This window comes from Pyrus communis, chromosome 3 (genome assembly GCF_041283825.1).
Source record: "Pyrus communis isolate YQ-2024b chromosome 3, ASM4128382v1, whole genome shotgun sequence".
Lineage (NCBI taxonomy): Eukaryota > Viridiplantae > Streptophyta > Magnoliopsida > Rosales > Rosaceae > Pyrus > Pyrus communis.
In genome coordinates this window covers 25,993,885-26,009,148 of record NC_142567.1, presented here as the reverse complement: position 1 = coordinate 26,009,148, position 15,264 = coordinate 25,993,885, and the positions used below count along the sequence as shown (strand labels likewise).

Below are 15,264 nucleotides of genomic sequence, written 5' to 3'. Positions count from 1 at the left end.
CTTGGGTTTTACCATAGCGAGATTTTGTGAGTTTTACCTTTTTATGCATTCTTCCGTTAATTTGAGATTCGCATTCACTCATTGTGCCGACGACTTCATCAACTGTACTTACTTCATCGTTGAAGACCTGATGTGCCCAAGATTCTAAAAGACGCTAGGTGCTAGTTGGGCGGTGGGTTGGGGCCTAGCGCCTAGGTGGCTAGGTAGACTAGGCAGATTTAAGTAAATCTATTATGTTTCGTGTAAATAAGTGTTTGTTTATACTTAAAATATATATAGTTTCATCATAAACTAGAAAATAGAATAACTTATATACTATGAAGTATTAGAACATAATGAAAACATAGGAAGCAAACATATAATGTGTATTTATTTAAGTGTTCAATAAGTCTCTTACAAATTATTGAAAACAATAAAATGCAAAAGAAAAGTTATCTATTTTTAAAAAGAGAATAAAAGTAGACGCTCCCACTACTAGAGTATTGGCTAAAGAACATCGTTCTTAGTGGTGTGTACTGAGAATATAGGACAGTGACATCGGTGTCAAACCTCGCAGGCCACCGTGCAGCGCCCAATTTCCGTCTCCAAATAATACCAATTTCTTCCAATCTGTTTTCATGATTGTATGATATATAATAAAGTCTTAAGGGCAGGACATCTGCAAATTAACAATAATACAATAAAATGACTTTGTATTTTGGGTTAGTTCAAATGTAATGTGGTGTGGTTGGATGGATTTGCTGAAGACTCGAGTTGTGGATGGGGTGGAGCTTGCCATGTACTTGGTTGATGAGAGACAATCCATCGACCTTCTAATCTTTTTGGCCCAAAGAAATATTTCTCTCCATAGGTATATAGATTTATTTATTAAGTTTTTGCATCTTCTTTGACCGATAAGAGTCATTTGACCCAATTTGTCTTACAAATCACGTTCTCGTGTTCCACTTCGCTTCTGCCCTTAAGTTTTGTCAAAATTTTAGTTCAATATTGGGCCTGATATGTGCACAAAACATTGCTTTCATTATTGGTACGTGACCATATCATGCGTGTAAAAATAAATAAATAAATTGTTTTTTACAATATTTTAAATAATATATTTCTTCAACCAAAAAAATTATAAAAAAAACAAAGACAACCCAAAAGCCGCCCTTGCCCGGTACCACCTAACACAATGAATCAAATAGATAAATAAAGAGAATGTGTTTTGAAGATTTTGGTTGAAGGTGACTCTAAACTTGTGATCGAAGCGGTGATTAGGAATGATACGACGTCCTAAAATCTTGTACCTATTATTTGATATATCAAGTGAGCGGCAGCCAATTTTAGAAGCATAAAATGGAGCCGGCAAATTTTGTCGTGCTTTTGCTCGCCAGAGCCTTTTTACTACTTATTGTCATATTTGGGATTCCTGTACTTCCTCCTTTGCTTTTGATGCTCTTTTGTGTTTGGGGGCAGAGGTCAAAGGCTTTTGGGCTATTTTTTGTTGTTGAAAACAATATATTATTTTATATTTTAAGTTCAAAAGTGGGCGTGGTCCATGTAGAAACCATTGCTTTCATTATTCGGTAACGGATAATGATAGAGAAATCAAGTTTTTAAAATCAAATTGTAATTTTAATTAAGTTTCATCAATAAAGAAAATCAAATTAATTGATATTTAATTAATAATCTAATCATAAAAAACTGCATCATTTTTTTTTATATCAAAGATGAACAACCACATCATTTAGTTTGCAAATTTGGTTTAAAAAAAATTGGTCTTCCTAACATCTCATACGTACCTACTCCATTTTGGTACACCACGTGTGTAAAAATAAATAGATAAATTGTTTTCTACAATATTTTAAATAATATAAAATTAAAATTTTTTTTCAAACAAAAAAAAAAAAACCCGAAAACCGCCCCATCCACGCAGCCCCAAAACACAATGAACCAAATAAGTTGTACTTGTCACTTAGTACTCTAGTGATATTCCTCTTCACTTATAATTGAGAGTTTAAGTTTGATTCTTGCTAAAAATGAATTGAACTACATTATTGTTAGCACATTGTGAGGCTAAACCCACCCCCTCCCCATTAATGTAGATAATATCATTGTTCAAAAATAAATAAATTGTACTTAAACATGTAAATGTTTAAACAAGTCAACTGTCTAAACTGGTGTACTATTACATGTTATGAATTCCGATTTGATAAAATTTTAAAAGACCAATGTAATAATAGACAATATCTTATTAAATCTGAAACACAAAAGAAATGGCAAATTTCGTTGGTTAAGAACCTTCGTCTTTGTACTTGAGTTTTCGTGTTCAAATTCCTCCTATAATTTATTGTAAATATTCTATCATTTGTCAAACAAACACACACAAAAGAAATGGCACTTCGAAGAGTCATATTCACTAAATAATGCTTGTATTCCCGAAAAAAACCGTTCCTAATCCATACGCTCTCATTTTTATTAAATTCCATCGATGTATAAATGCACTGTAAGAGAAAGAAAGAGTCAATGATAGAAATCAAAATTATGAATTGGTCTCACCATCGCTCTGACGATGCCGGAGAGAGAGAAATGCGTCAAGGCGGCAATAAAAAATCAACTGCATTTTCGCTTTTTCTTCATTTGCCGTGCCTGGTTGATAAATGGTCTGGCAAACCAACAAAAAATGTTCCTTTTGTTTTGGTCAAATAACACAAGGTGTTACTTCATGAGCCGGCCATTGATATATAAAAATATTAAGGGTTTAAGGAGAATTAAACTATTTTAGGTCAAAATGTCACTGATTAAAATAAAAATAACAGTGGTTATAGACAGATCTGTGACATCACAAAAAAATTTTACACATGTTTTTGTGGTACTCATTCCATAATATATTTCAACGATCCCAAATGTCTATTTTTTAGAACATTATTCATAGATTATCCGTGTAAAAGGTTAGACAAATTTAAAACCATTAATACATTCATTTATAATGAAGAAAATAGATAAATACGGTTCTACAAAGAAACCCTAAACCCTTAGTCCAACGTTCATATGGTTTCAGATTTAGGTGATTTTTTGTACTCTTGATCTTTGAAAGAAAACCTAAAAAATAGACGGTTTGGATACACACACACACACACACACACACAACAGAGAAAACAAGAAACAATATCAAACAATTGGATTATGATCATAATGTAAGGTAGGCAATGTTTAAAATATCAATATCGGTGAAATATCGATAGGTAAATTTGTGAAAATATCAATGGATATGTTGACTATCGATTGTCTTTGATGGAAATGATGGAAATTTGCTCAAAAACATGGAAATTTAAAATTATTTTTTAGGGAATGTCATATGAAGCCACAACACACGTATGAATTAAGAATTAATAATTAGATATTGTGTAAACAATAATTATGTGATATGTGAGAAGAAAAACTTCCTTTTAATAACAAGTAATAAAATAAAGAATTTCACTAGAAAGAATAAATTATGCATAACTTAACTGAAATTTTCATCACGAAAGCATCACAAGCTTTATTGAAGTAAACTAATAACATAAAGAAAGAAATTAAGAAATTAAGAAATTAAGAATGCATAGGCTCATGGATGTTTCCTGCAAACCCTAGATATTTCCTTAAAATATCAAAAATATCGAAGAAATTGACTGATTTCCGGAAATATCGCGGATATGGGATGAAGTTTAGACTTCACCTCCTCTTTCCGTATCATTCCCTGAATTTTTTGATATATTCTGTAGAAATATCGAGCATATCCAGGATATTTCAAACACTAAATGTAGGTGCACTGATCTAAAATTTCATTGAATTTGGTTATCGCTACAAACATTATAACTGAAATGATCATTTTCTTCTTTGCAGTCCAAAAATTGTTTCTACAAAACAATATTCAATTTAAAAATCGTTTAGTCATCCATATAAAAGTAAAACAAAAATTAAATAATAGAAGACATACAGCAAAGTTACAACAGATAGAATTAGAAACAACTTTATAAAACACATTAGGCTGGTGCATCAACCTAAATTTTCCATTTGTTGATTATACATCTGCCTAATATGTTCCAATAATCTCATTTTATGAACTAGTTGCTTTATCAACTACAAAGCAACAGCGTAGTTGCAATGTCACATTATTAATTCATAAACTCATAGTTATTTATTGAAACAAGATCTTTAGTCAATGATTCATTTTGGACGGGATTTGATGTGACATCCCACATCGTCCAGGGGTGTGATCCTTATATGTATATTCTCATCCCTACCTAACACAAGGCCTTTTGGGAGCTAACTGGCTTCGGGTTCCATGGGAACTCCGAAGTTAAGCAAGTAGCGCGCAAGAGCACTCCCAGGATGGGTGACCCATTGGGAAGTTCTCGTGTGAATTCCCAGAAACAAAATCGTAAGGGCGTGGTCGGGGCCCAAAGCGGACAATATCGTGCTACAGTGGAGTCGAGCCCGGGCGGGTCAAATTGTCACATCTCGGCCCGAACGGGACCACTTCCCGGGCCCGCTCCACCACTGCAGCATGATATTGTCCGCTTTGGGCCTCGACCACGCCCTCACGGTTTTGTTTCTGGGAACTCACACGAGAACTTCCCAATGGGTCACCCATCCTGTGAGTGCTCTTGTGCGCTACTCGCTTAACTTCAAAGTTCCCAGAAACAAAACCGTGAGGGCGTGGTAGAGGCCCAAAGCGGACAATATCGTGCTACAGTGGTGGAGCAGGTCCGGGAAGTGGTCATGCCCGGGCCGGGATGTGACAATTTGGTATCAAAGCCTAGGGTGTGATCCTTATATGTATATTCCCATCTCTACCTAGCACGAGGCCTTTTAGGAGCTCACTGGCTTCGGGTTCCATGGGAACTCTGAAGTTAAGCGAATAGCGCGCGAGAGCACTTCTAGGATAGGTGACCCATTGGGAAGTTCTCGTGTAAGTTCCCAGAAACAAAACTGTGAGGGCGTGATCGGGGCCCAAAGCGGACAATATCGTGTTACGATGGAGTCGGGCCCAGGAAGTGGTCCCGTTTAGGCTGGGATGTGACACTTGAAGCGGTCATTTGTTATTATTATTTAATAATTACTAGCAACCGGCACACACGTTATACGTGTGCAACTTAATTTTTTTTTATTTTTTATTGTGGTATAAGTTATAATCAATGTGCAATGCATACGTCATTCAGAAGAAAAAAATTCTTTTCACTGTGGTATGAGTTACATGAACTTATGAAAACAATTACTAACATTAGTGAAATAAAACCAAACTTATGAGTTAGGCAATACCTTAAGAATTTTATAATAATTTGTAAAGATATTGTTACATGAAACACTAAAATCATCACTAACTTCAGTACATCTCCCAAAAGTTGTATAATGTGGAATTCTACTTGGATGAAACCAAGCCCAGTAACAAAGTAAAAACAATCGAATGCAACAAAATAAGTAATTGAGGAGTGATAAATCATGATTAATATATGTATTTCAATGACACATCGAACGTATTGCAAGGGATTTTAAATGCTTAAATTTTTTTTCCTCCAACCTCGCATAAGATGCAAAAACTAAATAATGAGGCTCATACCTTCAAAACATTGGATGTCCATTAATGGTGGGAGGCCTCCAGTCTAGGATTCGTGGGTCAAAGAGGCAGGGGGCGACGAAATAGGGGTCATGGGGGAAAACGCAGAGGATGTGGGAGAAGTTGTTGGGTGGTGGGTATGGCGGAGGGTGATTAGGGTTGGAGGAGAGGAAGAGCCTACAAAATTTGCAGGTGGGTTAGAGGCAGGCAGGGTGGGAGAAGAGGATGAAGGAAGTGGGGTGGTTAGAGTGGTTGAAGAGGATTTTGGCAAGAAAGATGCAGAGAGTGATAGAGAATGTGAGAGTGTGAATTTTGTTTTATTTATTTATTTTTAATTAGAGATATGTTAGGATTACATGTAAGTGATGCTTTGAAAAGAAAAAAAAAGTCAAAATTTGGTTGTGTGAAATTACTCATATTTCTTATTCATGTTCTGTTTTAATTAGAGGGTTAAACTGGTAATTTGATAGGGTTTTGGTTGACAATGAGTGTTTTATTAATTAGTAGAGATTTAAAACAAATATATATTTAATTTGAAGATTTATTCATATAAAAAAATGGGTAATGCGAGGGATATCAAAATTTTAAACCAAATTTGCAAACCAAATGATTTGTCATCAATAAGAAATAAGCACGTTAATCAACACTTAAGTAATAATCAAATCATCAATAACCATATTATTTGGTTTGCAAATTTGATTTAAAAATTAGTCTCCCTAGCATTATCTGAAAAAATTGATGGTTCACCATGAGAATGTTACTTGTTAATATATTTCTTGATTTGTTTGAACGTATGAATGACTAAAAGACTTCCAAATTAAATGAATTTTCTACAGATAATCTTTAGATAATGATAAGTAGAATAACCAATTCTAATTTTAATGTTGTGTTGAATATAAGTCCCACGTCGGGGATTAAGAAAATAAATTTTGGATAAGTCATGTAATGAGCCACCTATAATTAAATAGGGTTCTAAAAAGTACTAGGCACTAGTTGAGAAGAGACCTAGTGTCTAAGTGCCTAAGAGCATATCCAAAGAAGATGTCAAAATTATATTTGATGGCTGATGTGACAAATTTAAAACAAGTGCTAAATACTCTTCCTTTTCAATGAATATGTCAAATATGTATTTTATTATTTTATTAGGCTTAGAGTTACATTAACTATTAAAAAATAATCAAAATTAATTTTAGTTTTTATTCTATTGATTGTTAATGGGACCCATGAATGAAAAAATTAAATTAAAAAATATTTTACTCATTTGTTTGCTATCAAAAAAGACAGCTATAAAATAAGGAGTCAAATGACTCAACTGCCATACCATATTTGGCATATCCATTGGAGAACACTTGAATGTCTTTTAATCCTATTTGACTTATTTGACATCTTCTTTGGAGATGGTCTAAGTGCCTAGGCAGGACTTAGGTGGAGGCTGAGACATTTTTTTATATAACTTATTGTATAACATATAAATAAATGTCTATTTACACTTAAACAATACATAATTGTATTAGGATACATAAATGAGTAAACTTGATACAAGTCCAATTTTTTAGTTGTTATTGGATTTGATCCACTTTGTTATAGGGGTAGGCAGTTTTTTTGACCAAGCCGCCAAATCCGTCCAACCCAGCCATGGCAAATGGGTTGAATCGATTTTAAAATTATTTTATTGAGTTCCGGGCTACGGCCGTCTTGGGTCGGCCTAAGCGGGTCTAGATGGGCTCCTAAGCGAGTCTAGGCGAGCTCCTAGGAAGGTTTAAGCGTCATTTCTTATTTTTTAAACACTAAGAAATTAATTATGACAATGACCAATAACATTATAATTAACTATTAACCACGTTATTCATGAGATATTAAGATCAGAACTTAAAACTTCGTACTTTTAAATTCATGACGTTAGTGCTACATTTGACCTTCAATTATTAATAATTGGAAGCACAACTCGTGCTCCCACCTAAACTTATCATTCTATGGCTACATGTGGCCTTCAATTATTAATAATAATAATTGGAAGCACTTGCTCCCACCTAAACTTATCATTCTATGGCTATAAATTTGTCTAAAATGATACCATGTTCATCCCATTGCTAGATTTACAGTGAAGCAATTCCTGAAGACTAGCTTCACTAATAATTAGGAGAGTTCTAGAGAGAAATATGAGGTCGGAAAGTCAGTCTCTTGTGGTTCCTGTCGTAGACTTATCCAATGAAAACATGAAGCCTGGAACAGATGCATGGCTCTTGGCATGCAAACAAGTCCAGCATGCACTAGAAGAGTTCTGCTGCTTTGAGGTTGTTTACAATAAAGTTACTTTGGAAACTCATAACTCCATTTTTTCTGCGATAAAAGATCTTTGTGATCTTCCATTAGAAACTAAAATGCAGAAGACCAGTGATAAGCCTCTCCACAACTATTTTGGCCAAAATCCGCTCTTTCCTTACGATTTTTCCTCGGGCATTGAAAATCCAGCAACTGTAGGAGGAGTACAAAAGTTCACTAGTATCATGTGGCCTGAAGGAAATGAACGGTTTCGGTATTTTGTTTCTTACTCCTAAATTTTGTTTTACGCTTATTGTATGTAGAAGGGATTGTTAGGGTATTTTTTTGTGGAAGGCTTAAAAGTGTTTTCTTGGGATTAAAAGCATTTTACTATGTTTGGTCGAAAATATTGTGCTTATATGCTGGAGAAGTACATGCCGGTGTTTCTTTAAGAACCAATTCAAACTATTTTCTCATAAAGCACTTTTAACCCTTTTTTTTATAGGAAGCACTTCCAACTGTTTTTTAAGAAGCACTTCCAACTACATTTTTAGGAAGCACTTCCACCTAGTTTTCTAGAAGCACTTGGAACTTTCTTTTTTTTTTCAAAAAATACTTGGATCTTCAAGTAAGTACTTATGTTGCCGTATTGGTTATAGACTATACATTTAGACAAGATTTCACTTTGATAAATAATAAGGATTCATAGTCTGACAACATAAACATATGTTGTTTGAAAATAGTAAATAAATTTCAACCTTGATATAGTGCATTAACATTGCGCAACTCTTTGTTCTTTGAACTAGTGAAAGTGTTCGTTCCTTCTCAGAGATGATGGTAGAATTGGATCAAATGGTGACAAGAATGGTGTTTGATATTTATGGGGTGGGGAGGCTTTATGACTCTCAGCAGGCATCAACCACTTACCAGCTTAGATGCATTGGATATGAAATACAGAACCAGACGAATGAGAGTAATGTGAGACTGTTTCCTCACACAGACAAGTGTTTCACAACCATACAACATCAAAGTGAGGTCAATGGTTTGCAGATCAAAACAAAGGCAGGCCAATGGATTGATTATGCACCTTCTTCACCTTCATCTTTTATAGTATTTGCATCCGATATACTCATGGTGGGTCACTTTCGCATATCATATTAGTCTTGCTTATATTGTTCTAAACTTTTGTAATTTACAAGGTGCAAGCAAACTGTCTTAGCTCACAATTTTTTTCTACCTTTATTTGGAAGGCATGGAGTAATGACAGGGTATGCGCATGTGAGCATCGAGTCATCCTGAAAGAGATGAAAACAAGATATTCGGTGTCATTATTCTCATATAAAAATGGTATTGTGCAAGTACCTGAAGAGCTCGTTGATAACAAACACCCCTTACGATATAAGCCATTTGATCACTTTGATTTCCTTCGTTTCTATCTAACTGAGGAGGGACAGAAAGCTAAGCATGCTATCAAAGCCTACTGTGGTATTTGAGATCTTATGCGCCATTGTTTTTAAATTCTTGTCTGGCTTCTTCTGCAGCTTCTCTATATCGAATGTAATGCGTGATTTCTTTTCTTCTTTGTTACAGAATAAATAAAGCTGTAGTGTTGTTTTTTCCGATGTGTTGTTCTCTCAATTTTTTTCCTCACGTCTCATTCACTTTACGGCATCTAACCCTCCCATCTCCAACGCCCGTCATCCAAGGCATCTTCAACACTCAACAGTAAGAAAAGTAATTATCTATTTATTTATTATTTATTTATAATTGTGGATCAAACAGTCCAGTTAAAGAAACAAAGATATATTTGGACAGATCTGAGATTTCTGGTAATTGTTCTGAAAACTGAATCTTCCTAAAAAGACGACCAAATTGCACCCTAACACCAACAACCACACTGGCTAGCAAAAGGCATCCTAAACCCTGAGGAATTGAACTGCGGGATCAAAGCTAGTAATTAACTATACTAAATAAAAATTGCAGAACAAATTTTTCAAAATAGGAAAGGCTAAAAATTAAAATAAAAATTCTTATCCTGCATATGTTCAAAATAGGAGGTCGATTTTGAATAGCTTCATTGCTTTTTCGACATGGTGCACGTGCAAATCAATAGTTATTGCAATCTCTATGCTCTTGTTTCTGCAAATTACTGTTTGGGCCATAAATAATAGACTTTTTAGTTAAAATGGTTTATAAAATTGATATAACTCTTTACTTTGATTTCTAAGATTTAAAATCGATATAAGTGGCTTCTGAGTTTGTTCACCATCAATTATTTTGATATTTCCGTAAAAATTTTTGTTAAATGAAGATGACAATAATACTCTCAATTTAATAAACAATTGACCAAAAGTGAAATCTTTTCTCTCCCTCTTTTAATTTTAAGTCCCTTTTTACTTATCATGATAGATTGGCTAAAAAAAGGAAATATAAAAAAGAAAATCACATTGGAATATATTTTTATTGACCAATTAGAATTGCTCCCCAGTCACTATAATTGCTTAATGACTTAACGAAAATTGAGGGCATTTTGTAATTTATCTTTACTTTGTGAGATTTTTCATAGAAGAACCAAAATAATTGATGGTGGATAAACTCATGGATCACTTCTATTGATTTCAAATCTCAAGAACCAAAGTGAAGGTTATGTCAGTTTTAAGGATCATTTTAGCTAAAAAGTTTAAATAAAAACATGGCATGTAGGGAGGCTTATTCATTTTTATTTACTCAAAAGTCGTATGATTCCGGCCCACCAACTTTAAAGTCCAAATCAAGGCTCAGTAGATCATCTTACTTCACTTCACTTGTTCGAGGCCTCAGATAGAAATCCCTCTAAAGTGTGTCTGGCACGCAGATGACCAAAGCCTGAAATATCTCACCCCTTTAAATGCATACACAAGTATCATCCACCACGCTGAGGTCACTACTACGTTCTTTCGAACTATCACAAGATGCAATTGCATGCCACCTACTAGGAATTATAGTCAATATTAGCGCAAAATGGTCGAATTACCCCCTACTCCAACTTAGCAATACAAACAAGGTTGCTTCTTCTCCCCTGCCAATAAATAAAGCCAAAGGCCTTCAAGGCCAGAACCTTTGTCAAATTCAATCTCTAAGGATTAAACACAACCACGAATGATTCTTCAATCATTCAACTGCATTTCAGCACAAACCCAATTGCTTTTCAGTAAACCTCTCTTAGATCTTAAATTACAATCTCAAAGTTGAAGCAAACCTGCCTACGTTCCCTAAGATCTAAAACATTTATAGCTTTGCCTAGATGTGCAATTCTACCACCCTGAGATCAGATGTCATGTGGGAAATTGGTAAACTTTCTCCATTGGCTTGTTGGATTGTCTCATTAAATGGATAAGGAATGGCAAGAGACAAACTGCTAAGATCAGATGTCATATGATTGGTAGCTCATGAATGAACAAGCCACACTTGTTGAGACATATCTGCGGACATTAGGAGGAGCACTGGGCAAGTACTGATTAACTTGCGTATCAGTCATAGGCGAATTGTTCATTTGAAAACAGACTGCAAGAGTGTGATGAGTATTTCCACAGATAATACATCCTTGAGGTACAAGATATCTGAATCTACAAGTTTCTGCAAAATGATTGTTTTTCCCACAGATTTGACATCCTTGAACATTTCTGAACCTACAAATGTCTGCCATGTGATTATTTTTTCCCCACAGATTGACAGTTCTGAACTTGAAAATTGTAATTGTTGGGTGGAGGAACCGAACATTGTACATATAACCACCATTGTTTGCACCACCAGAGAATTTGTAATTACCATTATTGAAAGACTTATATCCACCTTTATTCTTGTTGTTGAATGACTTTTACCCATCAAAACTATTAAGAAAATATTATTATTCCTTCTATTGGACGGACAAGCCGACAGACAAGCCGTCCTACAGCCGTCAAACGTCAAGCCGTCCTACAGCCGTCTAGCCGTCCTACAGCCGTCTAGCCGTCCTATAGCCGACCTACCTTGTCCTACCTATACACTTGTATCATGTATATATATACTTGTAATCTTGTAGAGAAAGTAATAAGAAAAACAAGGCATTCTCTTCCATATTTTACATGGTATCAGAGCGAAAATCTTGGTACCTGTATTCCTAGCCTTCAAACACCATAGCAGAAAATCAAACACCAACAAAATTTTCAAGCGGCAACAACATCAACCTCGGTATGGATACATCAAGTCCTTACTATGTCCATTACTCAGATCACCCTGGCCATATGCTAGTTCCTGAAAAATTGAATGGCTCCAACTATCCATCTTGGAGTAAATCCATGATTCATGCACTCACAGCAAAGAACAAGGTCGGCTTTATTGATGGCTCCATTGCGCCTCCATCAGATGTAACAGCGCCAAAAGAATATGCACTCTGGAAACAATGCAATAGCATGATTTTATCATGGTTTGCACAGTCCGTGGAAAGCAACCTATCCAAAGGTGTCGTTCACGCCAAAAGTGCTCATCAAGTGTGGGAAAATTTCAAAGAATTATTCTCACAAAAGAATGCGCCTACAATCTATCAACTTCAAAAATCTATTGCCTCTCTTTCACAAGGCACCATGACAGTTTCAACCTATTACACACAACTCAAAGGCCTATGGGATGAACTGGACACCTATCGCACTCCTCCCACATGCAACCAAATGAAGCAACACAATGAACAAACAGAAGAAGACCGAATGATGCAATTTCTCATGGGACTCAACGATACATACAGTGGAGTTCGCAGCAATATCCTCATGATGACACCGCTACCAAATGTCCGTCAAGCGTACTCACTCGTTGCTCAAGAAGAGACACAACGCCATATGACGTCGACGGGAACAACCGATAATTTTTCCATAGCCGCTGCAGTTCAAAGTCGACAGAATGACTCCCTCAATAAGCCACACTGTACTCATTGCAACAGAGATGGACATTCGATTGAAAATTGCAGAACATTAAAATACCACTGCAATTATTGTGACAAAAATGGGCATACTGAGGATAGATGTCGATTTAAAAACGGCACCAACAATTCTAATGGCCGACAGCACCACAAGGGACAGCAACCGCGTGGAAATCAAGGCATCACAAAGGACAGCAGGGCACGTGACTCCTATGCCCATGCTGCTGAGAGACAGCAAACCGATGCCGTGTCCTCATCATCATCCAATCCATTGCAGGCCTTTTCTCATGAACAACTACAACAACTTGCCCATGCTGTGTCCTTGATCAATTCCAACCATGCTTCCGGTAATAACAATGATGCTTATGCAAATGCTGCAGGTCTGCCTCCTGTTTCTATCCCTTCAATAAATTCTATATTTTCAAAGCCTTGGATTTTGGATAGTGGAGCTACAGATCACATCATTTCTGATTCCACACTTTTCACTAAAACAAATTCATCGCCTACACCCATAGTCAATTTACCTACGGGTTCTACCGCCCCAATCACTTCCACTGGCACAATACAATTTAATTCTGACATCACTTTAGATAATGTTTTATGTGTCCCCTCATTCCGTTTAAACCTCATGTCTGCCAGCAAAGTCACTGATTCTCTAAATTGTTGTGTTATACTATTTCCCACCTTTTGTGTCTTGCAGGACTTGGCTACAAGGAAGATGATTGGCTCGGGTAAACAACGTGGTGGTCTTTATTACATGTCCCCAGTACAGAGGACACCAGTTTCTTGCCAAGTCTCACAACGTTCCAACTTATGGCACATGCGTCTTGGCCATCCTTCTCCTTCTCGTCTTAAATTAGTATCTCCATTATTGTCTTCAAGTAATTTATCTTTTGATAATAATTGTGGCATTTGTCCTATGGCCAAACAAACCAGACTTCCTTTTTCTTTAAGCTCAATTTCAACTCATGCTGCTTTCGATTTATTACATTGTGATATTTGGGGCCCACACAAAATTCCCACACATTCAGGGGCTAGATTCTTTCTTACCATTGTAGATGATTTTACTAGATGCACTTGGATATTTCTTATGCAATTTAAATCTCAAACACAACAACTTTTGCAAACCTTCATATCCTTTGTCCACACACAATTTCATGCCAACATTAAGGCAATCCGAGTTGATAATGGGCTAGAATTTTTATCCATGAAATCATTTTTTCAAACCAATGGCATTGAATATCAACGCACATGTGTTTACACTCCACAACAAAATGGAGTTGTCGAACGCAAACATCGTCACATTCTCACTGTTGCTCGTGCCCTCCGCTTCCAATCCCACTTATCTCTCTCATTTTGGGGTGAATGTGTTTTGACAGCTGTCTATCTCATTAACCGTCTCCCATCACCATTACTCTCTAATAAATCACCTTTTGAACTTTTGTACCACCGACCGCCACCACTCACTCATTTGCGGGTTTTTGGTTGCCTCTGTTATGCTACTGTTGTTCATCACACACATAAATTTGACACTCGTGCCAAACGTTGCATTTTTGTTGGCTACCCTCATGGTCAAAAGGGTTATAAACTTTTTGATTTGGATACTCATACATTTTTTGTCAGCCGTGATATACACTTTCACGAAACCACATTTCCCTATGCTTCACATTCCGCACATTCTCCTGAACCACCAGGCCCCACACACCCTCCCCACCCATCAGACCTGCTGCCTTTTGCCCCACCTGATGACCCAATCAACTCCCGCCCACTAACTGCCCCGACCACACCTGACTCAGGCCATGTGCCTCCTCCCTCACCCACTTTCGCTAGCCCGTTACCACTTGCCATCCCACCCTCTCCTGCCAGCCCACGCCTTCATGACCACAGCCCCACTTTTTCTCCTCAGCCCACCGTAGCACCTTCCCGACACTCTACCCGTCCTACGCACCCTCCGGCATGGCATAAAGACTACCACATGTCCAACCACGTCAGTCCATCTACCCTGACGCCTTGTCCTTCAGGTACTCGCTATCCTCTCTCTAATTTCCTCTCCTATTCTCGTTTCTCTCCTTCCCATTCTGCTTTTCTAGCTAACATCACAGGTCCTACCGAGCCCACTTCCTATGCTCAAGCTATCCAAAATCCTCATTGGACACAGGCCATGCATGTCGAATTAGAAGCTTTGCAACAAAATAACACATGGAGTGTGGTTCCACTGCCTCTTGGTCATAAACCCATCGGCTGCAAATGGGTCTACAAAATCAAATACAAGTCTGACGGCACCATTGAGCGATACAAAGCTCGCCTTGTCGCCAAGGGTTATACTCAGGTTGAGGGTGTTGACTATCACGAAACCTTTTCTCCGACTGCCAAACTCACCACCCTACGGTGTCTTCTTACTATTGCATCAGCCCGTCATTGGTATATCCACCAATTAGATGTCCAAAATGCCTTCCTTCATGGTGACCTGCAGGAAGTGGTTTACATGGAGCCT

General features: G+C 36.8%; 2 protein-coding genes across 2 annotated transcripts; both read left to right on the top strand.

Moving 5' to 3' along the window:
• Positions 1 to 7,658: 7,658 nt before the first annotated feature.
• On the top strand, positions 7,659 to 9,459 carry LOC137714697 (putative 2-oxoglutarate-dependent dioxygenase AOP1). Its single transcript, XM_068453840.2, has 3 exons — positions 7,659 to 8,114; positions 8,647 to 8,974; positions 9,091 to 9,459. The coding sequence occupies exons 1-3, from the start codon at positions 7,738 to 7,740 to the stop codon at positions 9,331 to 9,333; spliced, it is 948 nt and encodes a 315-aa protein (XP_068309941.1). The 5' UTR covers positions 7,659 to 7,737; the 3' UTR covers positions 9,334 to 9,459.
• A 2,525-nt stretch (positions 9,460 to 11,984) lies between these two features.
• Positions 11,985 to 13,650, top strand: LOC148698219 (uncharacterized). Its single transcript, XM_088690272.1, has 2 exons — positions 11,985 to 13,150; positions 13,471 to 13,650. The coding sequence occupies exons 1-2, from the start codon at positions 12,052 to 12,054 to the stop codon at positions 13,503 to 13,505; spliced, it is 1,134 nt and encodes a 377-aa protein (XP_088546398.1). The 5' UTR covers positions 11,985 to 12,051; the 3' UTR covers positions 13,506 to 13,650.
• Positions 13,651 to 15,264: the final 1,614 nt, after the last annotated feature.